Raw genomic sequence first — 18927 nt, forward strand, 5'->3', positions numbered from 1 at the left:
CATTGCAAGAAATCCCTTTTCAGTTTTTCAAATTGTTAGAGAGTTTCATGGTTTTCGCTCCACGTAACGGAAACGCGAGCTTGTTTCTTTAAAAAGACAAATACAAAGCTTAGTTTCATCAAATGCTTGATCCAGGTGTTTCTTTGACTTCCGGATTCAGCTCAAAATTTCAAAGGTACGGAGTTTACCCTAGATAGTCGTAAACTCAGAATCGAGACCGCTATACTACGCTAGTTACAAACAGAAAAAAAAATAACTACATATTAAAGAATAGCAAGTTATAAAGAACTCCTATTTGGCAAAACTCTATTTTCCGAAAATAACACCAATGGAATGGTTGAAAACTTTTGAAAATTAACATTAGTTAACAAAGACTTCAAAAAAACATGTCAATATAAGAATAATTCCAGAATTCATTTGCAATAAAATTTTTATACCGTTTTATAGAGATTAAAATAACACTTTTCATCCCGTTTCAAAAAAAGTCTAATATATTTAAAATTATTAGTAATTTTTTTCTAGCAGATAATTTTACATAACAGTAACTGTTACAGTAGATAACACCAGTTTTTTCCTACAATTTTTAAATGAGGAAAATTATTTAATGAAAGATTTAGCTTCGGAATCGTACTCATTTTGTAACACTAATTACGATACTTAAACGAAATTTAAAATTACTTATTCATTTTTATAAAAAGGACCAAATGGACCAGAAGGACCAAATAAAGGACCAATTAACGTAGACACTGAGGTCAATATATATCCAAACGGCCCAGGAGGACCAAAGGGACCAGGAGGACCAAAGAATCCAGAAGGACCAAACGGACCAGGAGGACCAAACGGACCAAACGGTCCTGGAGGACCAAAGAATCCAGAAGGACCAAACGGACCAGGAGGACCAAACGGACCAGGAGCGTCACCTTATGGCCCAGGAGGACCAAAGAACCCAGAAGGACCAAACGGACCAGGAGGACCAAACGGACCAAATGCCGAAAGACCTATTAATGTAGACACTGAGGTTAATATATATCCTGAGGGTCCAAGCAATGAAGGACCAAACGGCCCAGGAGGACCAAAGGGACCAGGTACGTCACCTAATGGACCGAATGGCCCAGGTGAACCAAAGAATCCAGAAGGACCAAACGGACCAGGAGGACCAAACGGTCCGGGAGGACCAAAGAATCCAGAAGGACCAAATGGACCAGGAGGACCAAAGGGACCAGGAGCGTCACCTTATGGCCCAGGAGGACCAAAGAACCCAGAAGGACCAAACGGACCAGGAGGACCAAAGAACCCAGAAGGACCAAACGGACCAGGAGGACCAAACGGACCAAATGCCGAAAGACCTATTAATGTAGACACTGAGGTCAATATATATCCTGAGGGTCCAAGCAATAAAGGACCAAATGGACCAGGAGAACCAAAGGGACCAGGAGGACCGAACCAAGGCTCAGGAGGACCATTTGGGCCAGAAGGACCAAACAAAGGTTCAGGAGGACCGTTCGGGCCAGGAGGACCAAATAAACCAGAAGGACCAAACAATGAATCAGGTAGGTTAAAAATTTATGCTTCTATAAATATGTTTATAAAATATGCTCACCATGCCTTGGCTCAAGGAATAGATTGCATTTCTCAAACGGAATCGCCCAGGGATAGAATCTTAGCGTTGCTGGTCGATATGAATTTTGATCTCGACTCTCACCAACCTCGGTACTGACATAAAAGATCCTCAGTGGTTGGCATATCATTGCAAGAAATCCCTTTGCAGTTTTTCAAATTGTTAGAGAGTTTCATGGTTTTCGCTCCACGTAACGGAAACGCGAGCTTGTTTCTTTATAGTTTCAAATACAAAGCTTAGTTTCATCAAATGCTTGATCCAGGTGTTTCTTTGACTTCCGGATTCAGCTCAAAATTTCAAAGGTACGGAGTTTACCCTAGATAGTCGTAAACTCAGAATCGAGACCGCTATACTACGCTAGTTACAAACAGAAAAAAAAATAACTACATATTAAAGAATAGCAAGATATAAAGAACTCCTATTTGGAAAAACTCTATTTTCCGAAAATAACACCAATGGAATGGTTGAAAACTTTTGAAAATTAACATTAGTTAACAAAGACTTCAAAAAAACATGTCAATATAAGAATAATTCCAGAATTCATTTGCAATAAAATTTTTATACCGTTTTATAGAGATTAAAATAACACTTTTCATCCCGTTTCAAAAAAAGTCTAATATATTTAAAATTATTAGTAATTTTTTTCTAGCAGATAATTTTACATAACAGTAACTGTTACAGTAGATAACACCAGTTTTTTCCTACAATTTTTAAATGAGGAAAATTATTTAATGAAAGATTTAGCTTCGGAATCGTACTCATTTTGTAACACTAATTACGATACTTAATAAAACGAAATTTAAAATTACTTATTCATTTTTATAAAAAGGACCAAATGGACCAGGAGGACCAAATAAAGGACCTATTAACGTAGACACTGAGGTCAATATATATCCAAACGGCCCAGGAGGACCAAAGGGACCAGGAGGACCAAAGAATCCAGAAGGACCAAACGGACCAGGAGGACCAATCGGACCAAACGGTCCTGGAGGACCAAAGAATCCAGAAGGACCAAACGGACCAGGAGGACCAAACGGACCAGGAGCGTCACCTTATGGCCCAGGAGGACCAAAGAACCCAGAAGGACCAAACGGACCAGGAGGACCAAACGGACCAGGAGGACCAAACGGACCAAATGCCGAAAGACCTATTAATGTAGACACTGAGGTTAATATATATCCTGAGGGTCCAAGCAATGAAGGACCAAACGGCCCAGGAGGACCAAAGGGACCAGGTACGTCACCTTATGGACCGAATGGCCCCGGTGGACCAAAGAATCCAGAAGGACCAAACGGACCAGGAGGACCAAACGGACCAGGAGGACCAAACGGTCCGGGAGGACCAAAGAATCCAGAAGGACCAAACGGACCAGGAGGACCAAAGGGACCAGGAGCGTCACCTTATGGCCCAGGAGGACCAAAGAACCCAGAAGGACCAAACGGACCAGGAGGACCAAAGAACCCAGAAGGACCAAACGGACCAGGAGGACCAAACGGACCAAATGCCGAAAGACCTATTAATGTAGACACTGAGGTCAATATATATCCTGAGGGTCCAAGCAATGAAGGACCAAATGGACCAGGAGAACCAAAGGGACCAGGAGGACCATTTGGGCCAGGAGGACCATTTGGGCCAGAAGGACCAAACAAAGGTTCAGGAGGACCGTTCGGGCCAGGAGGACCAAATAAACCAGAAGGACCAAACAATGAATCAGGTAGGTTAAAAATTTATGCTTCTATAAATATGTTTATAAAATATGTTCACCATGCCTTGGCTCAAGGAATAGATTGCATTTCTCACACGGAATCGCCCAGGGATAGAATCTTAGCGTTGCTGGTCGATATGAATTTTGATCTCGACTCTCACCAACCTCGGTACTGACATAAAAGATCCTCAGTGGTTGGCATATCATTGCAAGAAATCCCTTTGCAGTTTTTCAAATTGTTAGAGAGTTTCATGGTTTTCGCTCCACGTAACGGAAACGCGAGCTTGTTTCTTTAAAAAGACAAATACAAAGCTTAGTTTCATCAAATGCTTGATCCAGGTGTTTCTTTGACTTCCGGATTCACCTCAAAATTTCAAAGGTACGGAGTTTACCCTAGATAGTCGTAAACTCAGAATCGAGACCGCTATACTACGCTAGTTACAAACAGAAAAAAAAAATAACTACATATTAAAGAATAGCAAGTTATAAAGAACTCCTATTTGGCAAAACTCTATTTTCCGAAAATAACACCAATGGAATGGTTGAAAACTTTTGAAAATTAACATTAGTTAACAAAGACTTCAAAAAAACATGTCAATATAAGAATAATTCCAGAATTCATTTGCAATAAAATTTTTATACCGTTTTATAGAGATTAAAATAACACTTTTCATCCCGTTTCAAAAAAAGTCTAATATATTTAAAATTATTAGTAATTTTTTTCTAGCAGATAATTTTACATAACACTAACTGTTACAGTAGATAACACCAGTTTTTTCCTACAATTTTTAAATGAGGAAAATTATTTAATGAAAGATTTAGCTTCGGAATCGTACTCATTTTGTAACACTAATTACGATACTTAATAAAACGAAATTTAAAATTACTTATTCATTTTTATAAAAAGGACCAAATGGACCAGAAGGACCAAATAAAGGACCTATTAACGTAGACACTGAGGTCAATATATATCCAAACGGCCCTGGAGGACCAAAGGGACCAGGAGGACCAAAGAATCCAGAAGGACCAAACGGACCAGGAGGACCAAACGGACCAAACGGTCCTGGAGGACCAAAGAATCCAGAAGGACCAAACGGACCAGGAGGACCAAACGGACCAGGAGCGTCACCTTATGGCCCAGGAGGACCAAAGAACCCAGAAGGACCAAACGGACCAGGAGGACCAAACGGACCAAATGCCGAAAGACCTATTAATGTAGACACTGAGGTTAATATATATCCTGAGGGTCCAAGCAATGAAGGACCAAACGGCCCAGGAGGACCAAAGGGACCAGGTACGTCACCTAATGGACCGAATGGCCCAGGTGGACCAAAGAATCCAGAAGGACCAAACGGACCAGGAGGACCAAACGGTCCGGGAGGACCAAAGAATCCAGAAGGACCAAATGGACCAGGAGGACCAAAGGGACCAGGAGCGTCACCTTATGGCCCAGGAGGACCAAAGAACCCAGAAGGACCAAACGGACCAGGAGGACCAAAGAACCCAGAAGGACCAAACGGACCAGGAGGACCAAACGGACCAAATGCCGAAAGACCTATTAATGTAGACACTGAGGTCAATATATATCCTGAGGGTCCAAGCAATAAAGGACCAAATGGACCAGGAGAACCAAAGGGACCAGGAGGACCGAACCAAGGCTCAGGAGGACCATTTGGGCCAGAAGGACCAAACAAAGGTTCAGGAGGACCGTTCGGGCCAGGAGGACCAAATAAACCAGAAGGACCAAACAATGAATCAGGTAGGTTAAAAATTTATGCTTCTATAAATATGTTTATAAAATATGCTCACCATGCCTTGGCTCAAGGAATAGATTGCATTTCTCAAACGGAATCGCCCAGGGATAGAATCTTAGCGTTGCTGGTCGATATGAATTTTGATCTCGACTCTCACCAACCTCGGTACTGACATAAAAGATCCTCAGTGGTTGGCATATCATTGCAAGAAATCCCTTTGCAGTTTTTCAAATTGTTAGAGAGTTTCATGGTTTTCGCTCCACGTAACGGAAACGCGAGCTTGTTTCTTTATAGTTTCAAATACAAAGCTTAGTTTCATCAAATGCTTGATCCAGGTGTTTCTTTGACTTCCGGATTCAGCTCAAAATTTCAAAGGTACGGAGTTTACCCTAGATAGTCGTAAACTCAGAATCGAGACCGCTATACTACGCTAGTTACAAACAGAAAAAAAAATAACTACATATTAAAGAATAGCAAGATATAAAGAACTCCTATTTGGAAAAACTCTATTTTCCGAAAATAACACCAATGGAATGGTTGAAAACTTTTGAAAATTAACATTAGTTAACAAAGACTTCAAAAAAACATGTCAATATAAGAATAATTCCAGAATTCATTTGCAATAAAATTTTTATACCGTTTTATAGAGATTAAAATAACACTTTTCATCCCGTTTCAAAAAAAGTCTAATATATTTAAAATTATTAGTAATTTTTTTCTAGCAGATAATTTTACATAACAGTAACTGTTACAGTAGATAACACCAGTTTTTTCCTACAATTTTTAAATGAGGAAAATTATTTAATGAAAGATTTAGCTTCGGAATCGTACTCATTTTGTAACACTAATTACGATACTTAATAAAACGAAATTTAAAATTACTTATTCATTTTTATAAAAAGGACCAAATGGACCAGGAGGACCAAATAAAGGACCTATTAACGTAGACACTGAGGTCAATATATATCCAAACGGCCCAGGAGGACCAAAGGGACCAGGAGGACCAAAGAATCCAGAAGGACCAAACGGACCAGGAGGACCAATCGGACCAAACGGTCCTGGAGGACCAAAGAATCCAGAAGGACCAAACGGACCAGGAGGACCAAACGGACCAGGAGCGTCACCTTATGGCCCAGGAGGACCAAAGAACCCAGAAGGACCAAACGGACCAGGAGGACCAAACGGACCAGGAGGACCAAACGGACCAAATGCCGAAAGACCTATTAATGTAGACACTGAGGTTAATATATATCCTGAGGGTCCAAGCAATGAAGGACCAAACGGCCCAGGAGGACCAAAGGGACCAGGTACGTCACCTTATGGACCGAATGGCCCCGGTGGACCAAAGAATCCAGAAGGACCAAACGGACCAGGAGGACCAAACGGACCAGGAGGACCAAACGGTCCGGGAGGACCAAAGAATCCAGAAGGACCAAACGGACCAGGAGGACCAAAGGGACCAGGAGCGTCACCTTATGGCCCAGGAGGACCAAAGAACCCAGAAGGACCAAACGGACCAGGAGGACCAAACGGACCAAATGCCGAAAGACCTATTAATGTAGACACTGAGGTTAATATATATCCTGAGGGTCCAAGCAATGAAGGACCAAACGGCCCAGGAGGACCAAAGGGACCAGGTACGTCACCTTATGGACCGAATGGCCCCGGTGGACCAAAGAATCCAGAAGGACCAAACGGACCAGGAGGACCAAACGGTCCGGGAGGACCAAAGAATCCAGAAGGACCAAACGGACCAGGAGGACCAAAGGGACCAGGAGCGTCACCTTATGGCCCAGGAGGACCAAAGAACCCAGAAGGATCAAACGGACCAGGAGGACCAAAGAACCCAGAAGGACCAAACGGACCAGGAGGACCAAACGGACCAAATGCCGAAAGACCTATTAATGTAGACACTGAGGTCAATATATATCCTGAGGGTCCAAGCAATGAAGGACCAAATGGACCAGGAGAACCAAAGGGACCAGGAGGACCATTTGGGCCAGGAGGACCATTTGGGCCAGAAGGACCAAACAAAGGTTCAGGAGGACCGTTCGGGCCAGGAGGACCAAATAAACCAGAAGGACCAAACAATGAATCAGGTAGGTTAAAAATTTATGCTTCTATAAATATGTTTATAAAATATGTTCACCATGCCTTGGCTCAAGGAATAGATTGCATTTCTCACACGGAATCGCCCAGGGATAGAATCTTAGCGTTGCTGGTCGATATGAATTTTGATCTCGACTCTCACCAACCTCGGTACTGACATAAAAGATCCTCAGTGGTTGGCATATCATTGCAAGAAATCCCTTTGCAGTTTTTCAAATTGTTAGAGAGTTTCATGGTTTTCGCTCCACGTAACGGAAACGCGAGCTTGTTTCTTTAAAAAGACAAATACAAAGCTTAGTTTCATCAAATGCTTGATCCAGGTGTTTCTTTGACTTCCGGATTCAGCTCAAAATTTCAAAGGTACGGAGTTTACCCTAGATAGTCGTAAACTCAGAATCGAGACCGCTATACTACGCTAGTTACAAACAGAAAAAAAAATAACTACATATTAAAGAATAGCAAGTTATAAAGAACTCCTATTTGGCAAAACTCTATTTTCCGAAAATAACACCAATGGAATGGTTGAAAACTTTTGAAAATTAACATTAGTTAACAAAGACTTCAAAAAAACATGTCAATATAAGAATAATTCCAGAATTCATTTGCAATAAAATTTTTATACCGTTTAATAGAGATTAAAATAACACTTTTCATCCCGTTTCAAAAAAAGTCTAATATATTTAAAATTATTAGTAATTTTTTTCTAGCAGATAATTTTACATAACAGTAACTGTTACAGTAGATAACACCAGTTTTTTCCTACAATTTTTAAATGAGGAAAATTATTTAATGAAAGATTTAGCTTCGGAATCGTACTCATTTTGTAACACTAATTACGATACTTAATAAAACGAAATTTAAAATTACTTATTCATTTTTATAAAAAGGACCAAATGGACCAGAAGGACCAAATAAAGGACCTATTAACGTAGACACTGAGGTCAATATATATCCAAACGGCCCTGGAGGACCAAAGGGACCAGGAGGACCAAAGAATCCAGAAGGACCAAACGGACCAGGAGGACCAAACGGTCCTGGAGGACCAAAGAATCCAGAAGGACCAAACGGACCAGGAGCGTCACCTTATGGCCCAGGAGGACCAAAGAACCCAGAAGGACCAAACGGACCAGGAGGACCAAATGCCGAAAGACCTATTAATGTAGACACTGAGGTTAATATATATCCTGAGGGTCCAAGCAATGAAGGACCAAACGGCCCAGGAGGACCAAAGGGACCAGGTACGTCCCCTTATGGACCGAATGGCCCAGGTGGACCAAAGAATCCAGAAGGACCAAACGGACCAGGAGGACCAAACGGACCAGGAGGACCAAACGGACCAGGAGGACCAAACGGTCCGGGAGGACCAAAGAATCCAGAAGGACCAAACGGACCAGGAGGACCAAAGGGACCAGGAGCGTCACCTTATGGCCCAGGAGGACCAAAGAACCCAGAAGGACCAAACGGACCAGGAGGACCAAACGGACCAAATGCCGAAAGACCTATTAATGTAGACACTGAGGTCAATATATATCCTGAGGGTCCAAGCAATGTAGGACCAGGAGAACCAAAGGGACCAGGAGGACCGAACCAAGGCTCAGGAGGACCATTTGGGCCAGAAGGACCAAACAAAGGTTCAGGAGGACCGTTCGGGCCAGGAGGACCAAATAAACCAGAAGGACCAAACAATGAATCAGGTAGGTTAAAAATTCATGCTTCTATAAATATGTTTATAAAATATGTTCACCATGCCTTGGCTCAAGGAATAGATTGCATTTCTCACACGGAATCGCCCAGGGATAGAATCTTAGCGTTGCTGGTCGATATGAATTTTGATCTCGACTCTAACCAACCTCGGTACTGACATAAAAGATCCTCAGTGGTTGGCATATCATTGCAAGAAATCTCTTTGCAGTTTTTCAAATTGTTAGAGAGTTTCATGGTTTTCCGCTCCACATAACGGAAACGCGAGCTTGTTTCTTTAAAAAGACAAATACAAAGCTTAGTTTCATCAAATGCTTGATCCAGGTGTTTCTTTGACTTCCGGTTTCAGCTCAAAATTTCAAAGGTACGGAGTTTAACCTAGATAGTCGAAAACTCAGAATCGAGACCGCTGTACTACGCTAGTTACAAACAGAAAAAAAAATAACTATATATTAAAGAATAGCAAGTTATAAAGAACTCCTATTTGGCAAAACTCTATTTTCCGAAAATAACACCAATGGAATGGTTGAAAACTTTTGAAAATTAACATTAGTTAACAAAGACTTCAAAAAAACATGTCAATGTAGGAATAATTCCAGAATTCATTTGCAATAAAATTTTTATACCATTTTATAGAGATTAAAATAACTTTTCATCCCGTTTCAAAAAAAGTCTAATATATTTAAAATTATTAGTAATTTTTTTCTAGCAGATAATTTTACATAACAGTAACTATTACAGTAGATAACACCAATTTTTTCCTACAATTTTTAAATGAGGAAAATTATTTAATGAAAGATTTAGCTTCGGAATCGTACTCATTTTGTAACACTAATTACGATACTTAATAAAACGAAATTTAAAATTACTTATTCATTTTTATAAAAAGGACCAAATGGACCAGAAGGACCAAATAAAGGACCTATTAACGTAGACACTGAGGTCAATATATATCCAAACGGCCCTGGAGGACCAAAGGGACCAGGAGGACCAAAGAATCCAGAAGGACCAAACGGACCAGGAGGACCAAACGGACCAAACGGTCCTGGAGGACCAAAGAATCCAGAAGGACCAAACGGACCAGGAGGACCAAACGGACCAGGAGCGTCACCTTATGGCCCAGGAGGACCAAAGAACCCAGAAGGACCAAACGGACCAGGAGGACCAAACAGACCAGGAGGACCAAACGGACCAAATGCCGAAAGACCTATTAATGTAGACACTGAGGTTAATATATATCCTGAGGGTCCAAGCAATGAAGGACCAAACGGCCCAGGAGGACCAAAGGGACCAGGTACGTCACCTTATGGACCGAATGGCCCCGGTGGACCAAAGAATCCAGAAGGACCAAACGGACCAGGAGGACCAAACGGACCAGGAGGACCAAACGGTCCGGGTGGACCAAAGAATCCAGAAGGACCAAACGGACCAGGAGGACCAAAGGGACCAGGAGCGTCACCTTATGGCCCAGGAGGACCAAAGAACCCAGAAGGACCAAACGGACCAGGAGGACCAAACGGACCAAATGCCGAAAGACCTATTAATGTAGACACTGAGGTCAATATATATCCTGAGGGTCCAAGCAATGAAGGACCAAATGGACCAGGAGAACCAAAGGGACCAGGAGGACCATTTGGGCCAGGAGGACCATTTGGGCCAGAAGGACCAAACAAAGGTTCAGGAGGACCGTTCGGGCCAGGAGGACCAAATAAACCAGAAGGACCAAACAATGAATCAGGTAGGTTAAAAATTTATGCTTCTATAAATATGTTTATAAAATATGTTCACCATACCTTGGCTCAAGGAATAGATTGCATTTCTCACACGGAATCGCCCAGGGATAGAATCTTAGCGTTGCTGGTCGATATGAATTTTGATCTCGACTCTCACCAACCTCGGTACTGACATAAAAGATCCTCAGTGGTTGGCATATCATTGCAAGAAATCTCTTTGCAGTTTTTCAAATTGTTAGAGAGTTTCATGGTTTTCGCTCCACGTAACGGAAACGCGAGCTTGTTTCTTTAAAAAGACAAATACAAAGCTTAGTTTCATCAAATGCTTGATCCAGGTGTTTCTTTGACTTCCGGATTCAGCTCAAAATTTCAAAGGTACGGAGTTTAACCTAGATAGTCGTAAACTCAGAATCGAGACCGCTATACTACGCTAGTTACAAACAGAAAAAAAATAATTACATATTAAAGAATAGCAAGTTATAAAGAACTCCTATTTGACAAAACTCTATTTTCCGAAAATATTACCAATGGAATGGTTGAAAACTTTTGAAAATTAACATTAGTTAACAAAGACTTCAAAAAAACATGTCAATATAAGAGTAATTCCAGAATTCATTTGCAATAAAATTTTTATACCATTTTATAGAGATTAAAATAACACTTTTCATCCCGTTTCAAAAAAAGTCTGATATATTTAAAATTATTAGTAATTTTTTTCTAGCAGATAATTTTACATAACAGTAACTATTACAGTAGATAACACCAGTTTTTTCCTACAATTTTTAAATGAGGAAAATTATTTAATGAAAGATTTAGCTTTGGAATCGTACTCATTTTGTAACACTAATTACGATACTTCATAAAACGAAATTTAAAATTACTTATTCATTTTTATAAAAAGGACCAAATGGACCAGAAGGACCAAATAAAGGACCTATTAACGTAGACACTGAGGTCAATATATATCCAAACGGCCCAGGAGGACCAAAGGGACCAGGAGGACCAAAGAATCCAGAAGGACCAAACGGACCAGGAGGACCAAACGGACCAGGAGGACCAAACGGTCCTGGAGGACCAAAGAATCCAGAAGGACCAAACGGACCAGGAGGACCAAAGGGACCAGGAGCGTCACCTTATGGCCCAGGAGGACCAAAGAACCCAGAAGGACCAAACGGACCAGGAGGACCAAACGGACCAAATGCCGAAAGACCTATTAATGTAGACACTGAGGTCAATATATATCCTGAGGGTCCAAGCAATGTAGGACCAGGAGAACCAAAGGGACCAGGAGGACCGAACCAAGGCTCAGGAGGACCATTTGGGCCAGAAGGACCAAACAAAGGTTCAGGAGGACCGTTCGGGCCAGGAGGACCAAATAAACCAGAAGGACCAAACAATGAATCAGGTAGGTTAAAAATTCATGCTTCTATAAATATGTTTATAAAATATGTTCACCATGCCTTGGCTCAAGGAATAGATTGCATTTCTCACACGGAATCGCCCAGGGATAGAATCTTAGCGTTGCTGGTCGATATGAATTTTGATCTCGACTCTAACCAACCTCGGTACTGACATAAAAGATCCTCAGTGGTTGGCATATCATTGCAAGAAATCTCTTTGCAGTTTTACAAATTGTTAGAGAGTTTCATGGTTTTCCGCTCCACATAACGGAAACGCGAGCTTGTTTCTTTAAAAAGACAAATACAAAGCTTAGTTTCATCAAATGCTTGATCCAGGTGTTTCTTTGACTTCCGGTTTCAGCTCAAAATTTCAAAGGTACGGAGTTTAACCTAGATAGTCGAAAACTCAGAATCGAGACCGCTGTACTACGCTAGTTACAAACAGAAAAAAAAATAACTATATATTAAAGAATAGCAAGTTATAAAGAACTCCTATTTGGCAAAACTCTATTTTCCGAAAATAACACCAATGGAATGGTTGAAAACTTTTGAAATTAACATTAGTTAACAAAGACTTCAAAAAAACATGTCAATGTAGGAATAATTCCTGAATTCATTTGCAATAAAATTTTTATACCATTTTATAGAGATTAAAATAACTTTTCATCCCGTTTCAAAAAAAAGTCTAATATATTTAAAATTATTAGTAATTTTTTTCTAGCAGATAATTTTACATAACAGTAACTATTACAGTAGATAACACCAAATTTTTCCTACAATTTTTAAATGAGGAAAATTATTTAATGAAAGATTTAGCTTCGGAATCGTACTCATTTTGTAACACTATTTACTTCGTACTGTTCCTGTGTTACCAAAAATCAAAATAAACGAGACAGCATTTTTACCTTATGAACTGATTATTTTTCTTAGAATAGAAACTTAGATTCTGTTTTTTCTATTATCTGCTAAGTTTTTGTTTTACCTTATGTAACAAAACGATATTTTTTCCATGACAGTGCTTAGGAAACATACTTAGGTTAAAGATATTATTATTTACTTTTTATTTATTTGATCATCTTTAATAATATTTGTATATTTTTAAGGACTTAACGGACCAGTACAACCTTATGGACCAGGATTAGGAAGACCAAATAGACCGGGACTAGGACTCCCATATGGGCCAAGAATGCCTACAAGACCTTTCGATCGCAGTCCATATAATTTGGGTAGACCAAATGCACCCATGAAAAGACCATTTGCAGGATCAGACATGCAAAGAGTATCAGTTTTAATAAACATCGTTCAACAATCTCTGCAAGCCCAAGGTTTTAACTACAATTTATTCGGAAACAGTCTCTCACAGCTGTTAACAGGAAATGACTCAAATGGCTGTCCATCTAGAACTGATGTACGTCTGCTGTTAGACGCCCTTGAAGCTGCCATACAAGTTTTAATTGCTCCCAGATCACGAGTCGTATTTCCAGCTGATTATGCAGCGTTTAGTGTGTCGGTGAGAACGAAATTTGGAGTCTAAATCTTGTTGCCATTTGATTTGTTTATGTATACGCAACATATTGATTTAAATAAAAGCATTCTCATATATATGTCATGTTTCATTTAGTATCCAAAAATTTTATTAATGTTTCAATAATGATTGAGAAAATTAAATTTATGTAGCTGTAAAAGAACATATACAAGTAAGAAAACATATGTGATTGACAAAATAAAGGAAATCGCTCTTTATAATTTCTTATTTAATTATCACAGGGCCGTTTTTAGGTTTCAAAGGTCCTATATTAAAAGCCTTTCTCAGAATTTAAAAAAAAATAGAATTTTGCATAGTTTTTAAAAATTATTATGTTACAGAAGTGAAAAACAAATGCAAAAAACATTTCTCATAAAAAAAATAGCCTTAATACTTTCGTAAAAAAAATCCATGTGCTTAAGCGGACGCTATATGGCTTATCATCGCAAATTCTGCTTCACCACCGTAACTAATCTAAAATTTAAAGTATGGAAAAACCGAGTTCAAGCACGGTTAGCCTCGAAGTTTCAATTGCTGGAAAAAAATTTAAAAACATAAAAATGCTAACTAATTAGTGGAAAATAACATCCCCTTTGCCTAATACTAAGTTATCCTCTCACAATATGTTTTCATTTTCACATTTTGAAAATTTCTTTATGGATTACTCTAGGTTGTCTAAACTCACTTTTTCTATACTTACTAAATTACTTATGGAAGTGAAAGAGAATTTGCCGTAAAAAGTTTCTTCCATGGTATAGCGTCTTCTTAAGTTATAACTCGATAAGTATCGTAACACTAAGCTTTAGGGTAAGAATACTTTTCGTGATTTTTGATAAGCGAAGTCTTCAACGGTAAAATCGATTTCTTCAAAAGCATATCTTCAATGCGTTTTAGCATTAATTTAAAATTACGAATTTTAAAATGATGAATATAAAATTATTTACTTTTTATCTAGACTTTTCATTTTCTAAATTTTCCTACACGAAGCTCCCTTCCAGCATCTGCATTTTTACTAAATTCATCTCATTTTGTCCATTCATTTTAAGGGACTATGGGAAGAAACAATTCTGACTGACAATTTCCTTGATGTATTGATTCTGTAAACTTTCTTAATGACAAATAACTTCAAAACAGATGTCAAACTGCAGCATTCTTTATGAATGTATGCTATCTTTATTTTATTTAATAATTAATTTTTTCAATGGCATCAAAATTTTGTCTGACATTTTTCTTCTTTACTCGATGAATAAAATGAATAATCAAGTTGAAAATTGAATCTTTAAGCTAACTTTTTAAAAAACCGAATTAAAATTTCAAAAATTTAATGCAGATCCTCTTGTGGCCTTCTGAAAAAAGAAAAAATAGAAAAAAAATTCATATTGCTAAGGAAAAACAATTGGAATAAAACTAGGAATTTGGTGCTGACATACATACATATATATATATATATATATATATATATATATATATATATATATATATATATATATATATATATATATATATATATATATATATATATATATATATATATATATACACTGGTTATCATAAATTAAGGAAAATTCACAAAAATCGCGATAACTCAAGAAATTACACATGGAATTTTATGAAACTTACCCACAATATACAACACATAGTAAGGTATTAAACAACATAAAAAGAAATTATCAGACATTAATAGTAGTATAGAAATTAGCACATGTATAAAATAAACAAATTGGAAGTATCGGTTTGCAATAGAAAAAGTACCTTTAATATGGAATATGATTGCCTCTAGAAGCAATACAGCACAAACAGCGATGTGTGATGCTTTCAATTATGCGGTCTATCAGTTCAATAGGAAGTGAGAGCCATTGCTCTTGTAAAGCAGTTGCAAGCGTGGCAAGGGTCTGAGGGGGCGGATTGATGGCAGATACACGCCTCCCTAGAGCATCCCAAACGTGCTCGATAGGATTCAAGTCCGGGGATCGAGCTGGCCACTCCATGCGAGTAATTGTTTCCTGTTGAAGATAATCATCAACAATGCGAGCTCTGTGTGGTCTTGCATTATCGTCCTGTAACAGGAAGCAATCACCAATTGCCCCGGCATATGGGCGCACATAAGCATCAAGGATGTTGTCTCGATAAACCTGAGCATTCACGGTTCCCCTTGGAAAGACATGGAGGTATGTGCGCCCTCCTAAGGATATGGCTCCCCAAACACAGACACTGCCTCTTCCGTATGCATCTCTTTCACGGATGTTTGATGGATGATAACGGGTCCCAGGTTCTCTCCATATCAAATAACGTCTACTGTCACTTTCTAGACTAAACCTGGACTCATCCGTAAAGAGAACAGGCCTCCATTGATCTGACGTCCAGTGGACATGTTGTCGGGCCCACTGCAAACGGTCTCTCCTATGGCGTGATGTGAGCGGCACGCAAATGGCTGGTCGTCTCGCATACAGACCACCTTCGTGGAGCCTTCTGCGCACAGTTGACGTTGACACCAACCTTCCGGTGGCTGCAGCAAGAGAGGATCTAAGATGTGTCGGAGTAGCGGTTCTATTCCTGCGTGCACTTAATGTCAAATATCGGTCATCGGCACTGGTCGTAACAGTTGGCCGTCCTTGACTGAACCTCCTAGATGCCGAATCTGTGGTTTGAAATTGCCTCCAAAGTCTATGAACCACAGATGGACTCACATTTAGCCATCTGGCCACTTCTGATTGACTCTGCCCTGCCTCTAGTCTCCCGATGGCTCTCCATCGTAGTTCTTCAGGCAAATGATGCCTAGAGGTCATTATTACGAATTGGCTATCTCAGATTTTCAATGTCGCAATCACAGTAAAATTTGTGTGCTTTCTCTCAAACTTGGACTTTTATGCTCCAGGCAGATGACGTAAGCCGAGTGCAGCGCCACTAATTTGCATATTGCAATTTTACTCAGCTACTCTTAGTGGACAACATATGCAAATTTTGCACGGTTTGGCTTACTTTTGAAAGAGTTATCGCTATTTTTGTGATTTTTCCTTAATTTATGATAACCAGTGTATATATATATATATATATATATATATATATATATATATATATATATATATATATATATATATATATATATATACATATATATATATATATATATATATATATATATATATATATATATATATATATATATATATATATATATATATATATATAGTACGCAGAGCCTTTAAAGACTTTTCTTTTTCACAACAAATAAAGTTTCATCTTCATTAAAAGATACCAAAGAAATTAACTATTTCCATTTCTTTAAATCATATTTGCGAAAAACGTACAAAAAGTGGAAGGAAAAAATTTCCCTTTAATTTTGCTCGTCAAAAATTATCATCAAAATGTTAAAAATGGATTATTTTTAAAAAAAATTAAACGAAATAACTACAATATTCAATGTGTTCACATATATGGGAAATGTTAATAAATTACAGTAGTTTTTGCTCAAATTCTAGCAAAGTAAATCAAATTATATAATTTTCAAGATAAATATACAACAATACTATGCAACTAATACAACAGTATTTATCATTATATCAACTGTCATGCATTCCATGTCCCTTAGATTCTTTTAAATTACCGACAAATTACAAAAATCCAGGAAATGGCGCGAAACTATCAAAATTTTCGCGGGAATATTTACAATTAAGTATCACCATCTATTGAGAAAATAATAAATTACATATTATGCATCGGACGAACTGAGCTTTACGGAATTGAAGCAACAATTTTCTCTTGCCTGAACTCATGTCGAGCATTTCAAAATTGACGCATTTGCGCTGCCCAAACTGAGTTCGGGTGTCACAGGCAAAGGATTAAAAGTCTCTTTAAAACAGAAAAAGGATTTCACTTTATCCATGTTAACCAACAGAGAATTGCATACCTTGAATTTCCACTTTGATTCAGCAACTAATTAATATTTTTGAATCATGTTTGTTTCATTTTTATTCTTTTTTACTTGATTTTAAGGCCTTTTTTCAGGTTTTTTTTAACCACCACTATCTTTTCATCTACAGCTAATGACTTGAAAAAAAGGTTAAGATTTTTGGTAACACCATAGTAAGAGCATAAACATAATACTTACAATGGAAGCAAAAATACTCAAAATGTTACTATTTATAAGTAACTTAACACTTCATATCTTAACACCACTAATTCTTTTTTTAAATGCAAATACATTAGAATGCATCAATATAAGGATATAAAAAATTTACATGAATAAAAGTAAAATTAAAAAATTTTTAGAAAAAAAGGGTTTGTCGCATTTCTACAAGACTTTGAAAAATGATAAGGCATTGATTGTTACATTTCTGCAACATTAACAACATTGCGAAAAATGACAAACCATGGATCATTACATTTCTACAACATTATGCAAAATGACGAAACATTGATTGTTACATTTTTGCAACACTGACTATAATGACATAAAGATTCAAAAATTTCAATTTCTTTCATATTCCTCAAACAAACGTGCGTAACTTTCTAAGTTACCAATTGAACTTCAAATCTAATAATCACCACAGTTTCGCCATGTGGTAGAAAGAAGTCGAACAATGTGTATTAAGCGCAATGTTGCATGCATAGATATAAAGGCATCCCCTATATTAGTCTCAGGTTGAGCGATTGCAGTTTTGGTAAATTAAGTTTTTATAAACATTTAAACAAATTACCAATTAAAATTTAAAGAATAAATTTAATTTAAACATAATTAAGAATTACAAATAAAAATACAGAAAGTTAAATGAAATTAAGATTATTGTAGAGCCGAGTAGCGCCATCACCGACCAGCGCACGAGGTAAACTGATGTGTAGCGTCGAGTTGCTGGTAGAAAACAGGTTTCACATGAGTCACTGCCCTGTGGCAGAATTTTTTCTGACTTTCTGCGACAAACCTAATTAGAACCAATATCTTTCTGCAAGATATTTTTATCGTTATAAATGTATGTGTAATGAATTTATAATAATAGATGAAATTCGTGTTTATAAAATAAGTCTACATGCATAGAATAGAACTGTAATTTCATAATATAAGTTTACATTTCTTAATAAGTTTAAATTGTTTAAGTATAAATTTGTATAATCTTCGATAATAACGAAAAGTTATAAATGTATAGATCTGAAGACAAAAATGCTTACTAGAGCATAAATAAAGATTACCCAGAGCCTGTAATAAGATAGAACTTATAGAAATAGCTAAGAATGGACAATAAGATTAAATTTATAAAACAAGATAACTGAATTTGAAGTATCAGTTTAAAACAGTATGATTTAATGTTTCACTATAGTAGTTATATCAGGTACAGAAACAAATCAGGTGAAAAAATTAATATTGAAGTTGAGTAATCAAAATAATAA

The 18927-nt window shown here is 37.8% G+C and overlaps 1 protein-coding gene across 1 annotated transcript; it reads left to right on the forward strand.

Moving 5' to 3' along the window:
- The first annotated feature begins 47 nt into the window (after nucleotides 1-47).
- LOC147804269 (uncharacterized) lies at nucleotides 48-13622 on the forward strand. Its single transcript, XM_087151485.1, has 9 exons — nucleotides 48-63; nucleotides 699-1550; nucleotides 2448-3332; nucleotides 4231-5082; nucleotides 5980-7176; nucleotides 8074-8880; nucleotides 9777-10625; nucleotides 11522-12025; nucleotides 13124-13622. The coding sequence occupies exons 1-9, from the start codon at nucleotides 48-50 to the stop codon at nucleotides 13552-13554; spliced, it is 6393 nt and encodes a 2130-aa protein (XP_087007611.1). The 3' UTR covers nucleotides 13555-13622.
- Nucleotides 13623-18927: the final 5305 nt, after the last annotated feature.

The sequence above is a fragment of the Parasteatoda tepidariorum genome, chromosome 9, assembly GCF_982258835.1.
Source record: "Parasteatoda tepidariorum strain Cologne lab strain chromosome 9, Ptep-v5.0, whole genome shotgun sequence".
Classification (NCBI taxonomy): Eukaryota; Metazoa; Arthropoda; class Arachnida; order Araneae; family Theridiidae; genus Parasteatoda; species Parasteatoda tepidariorum.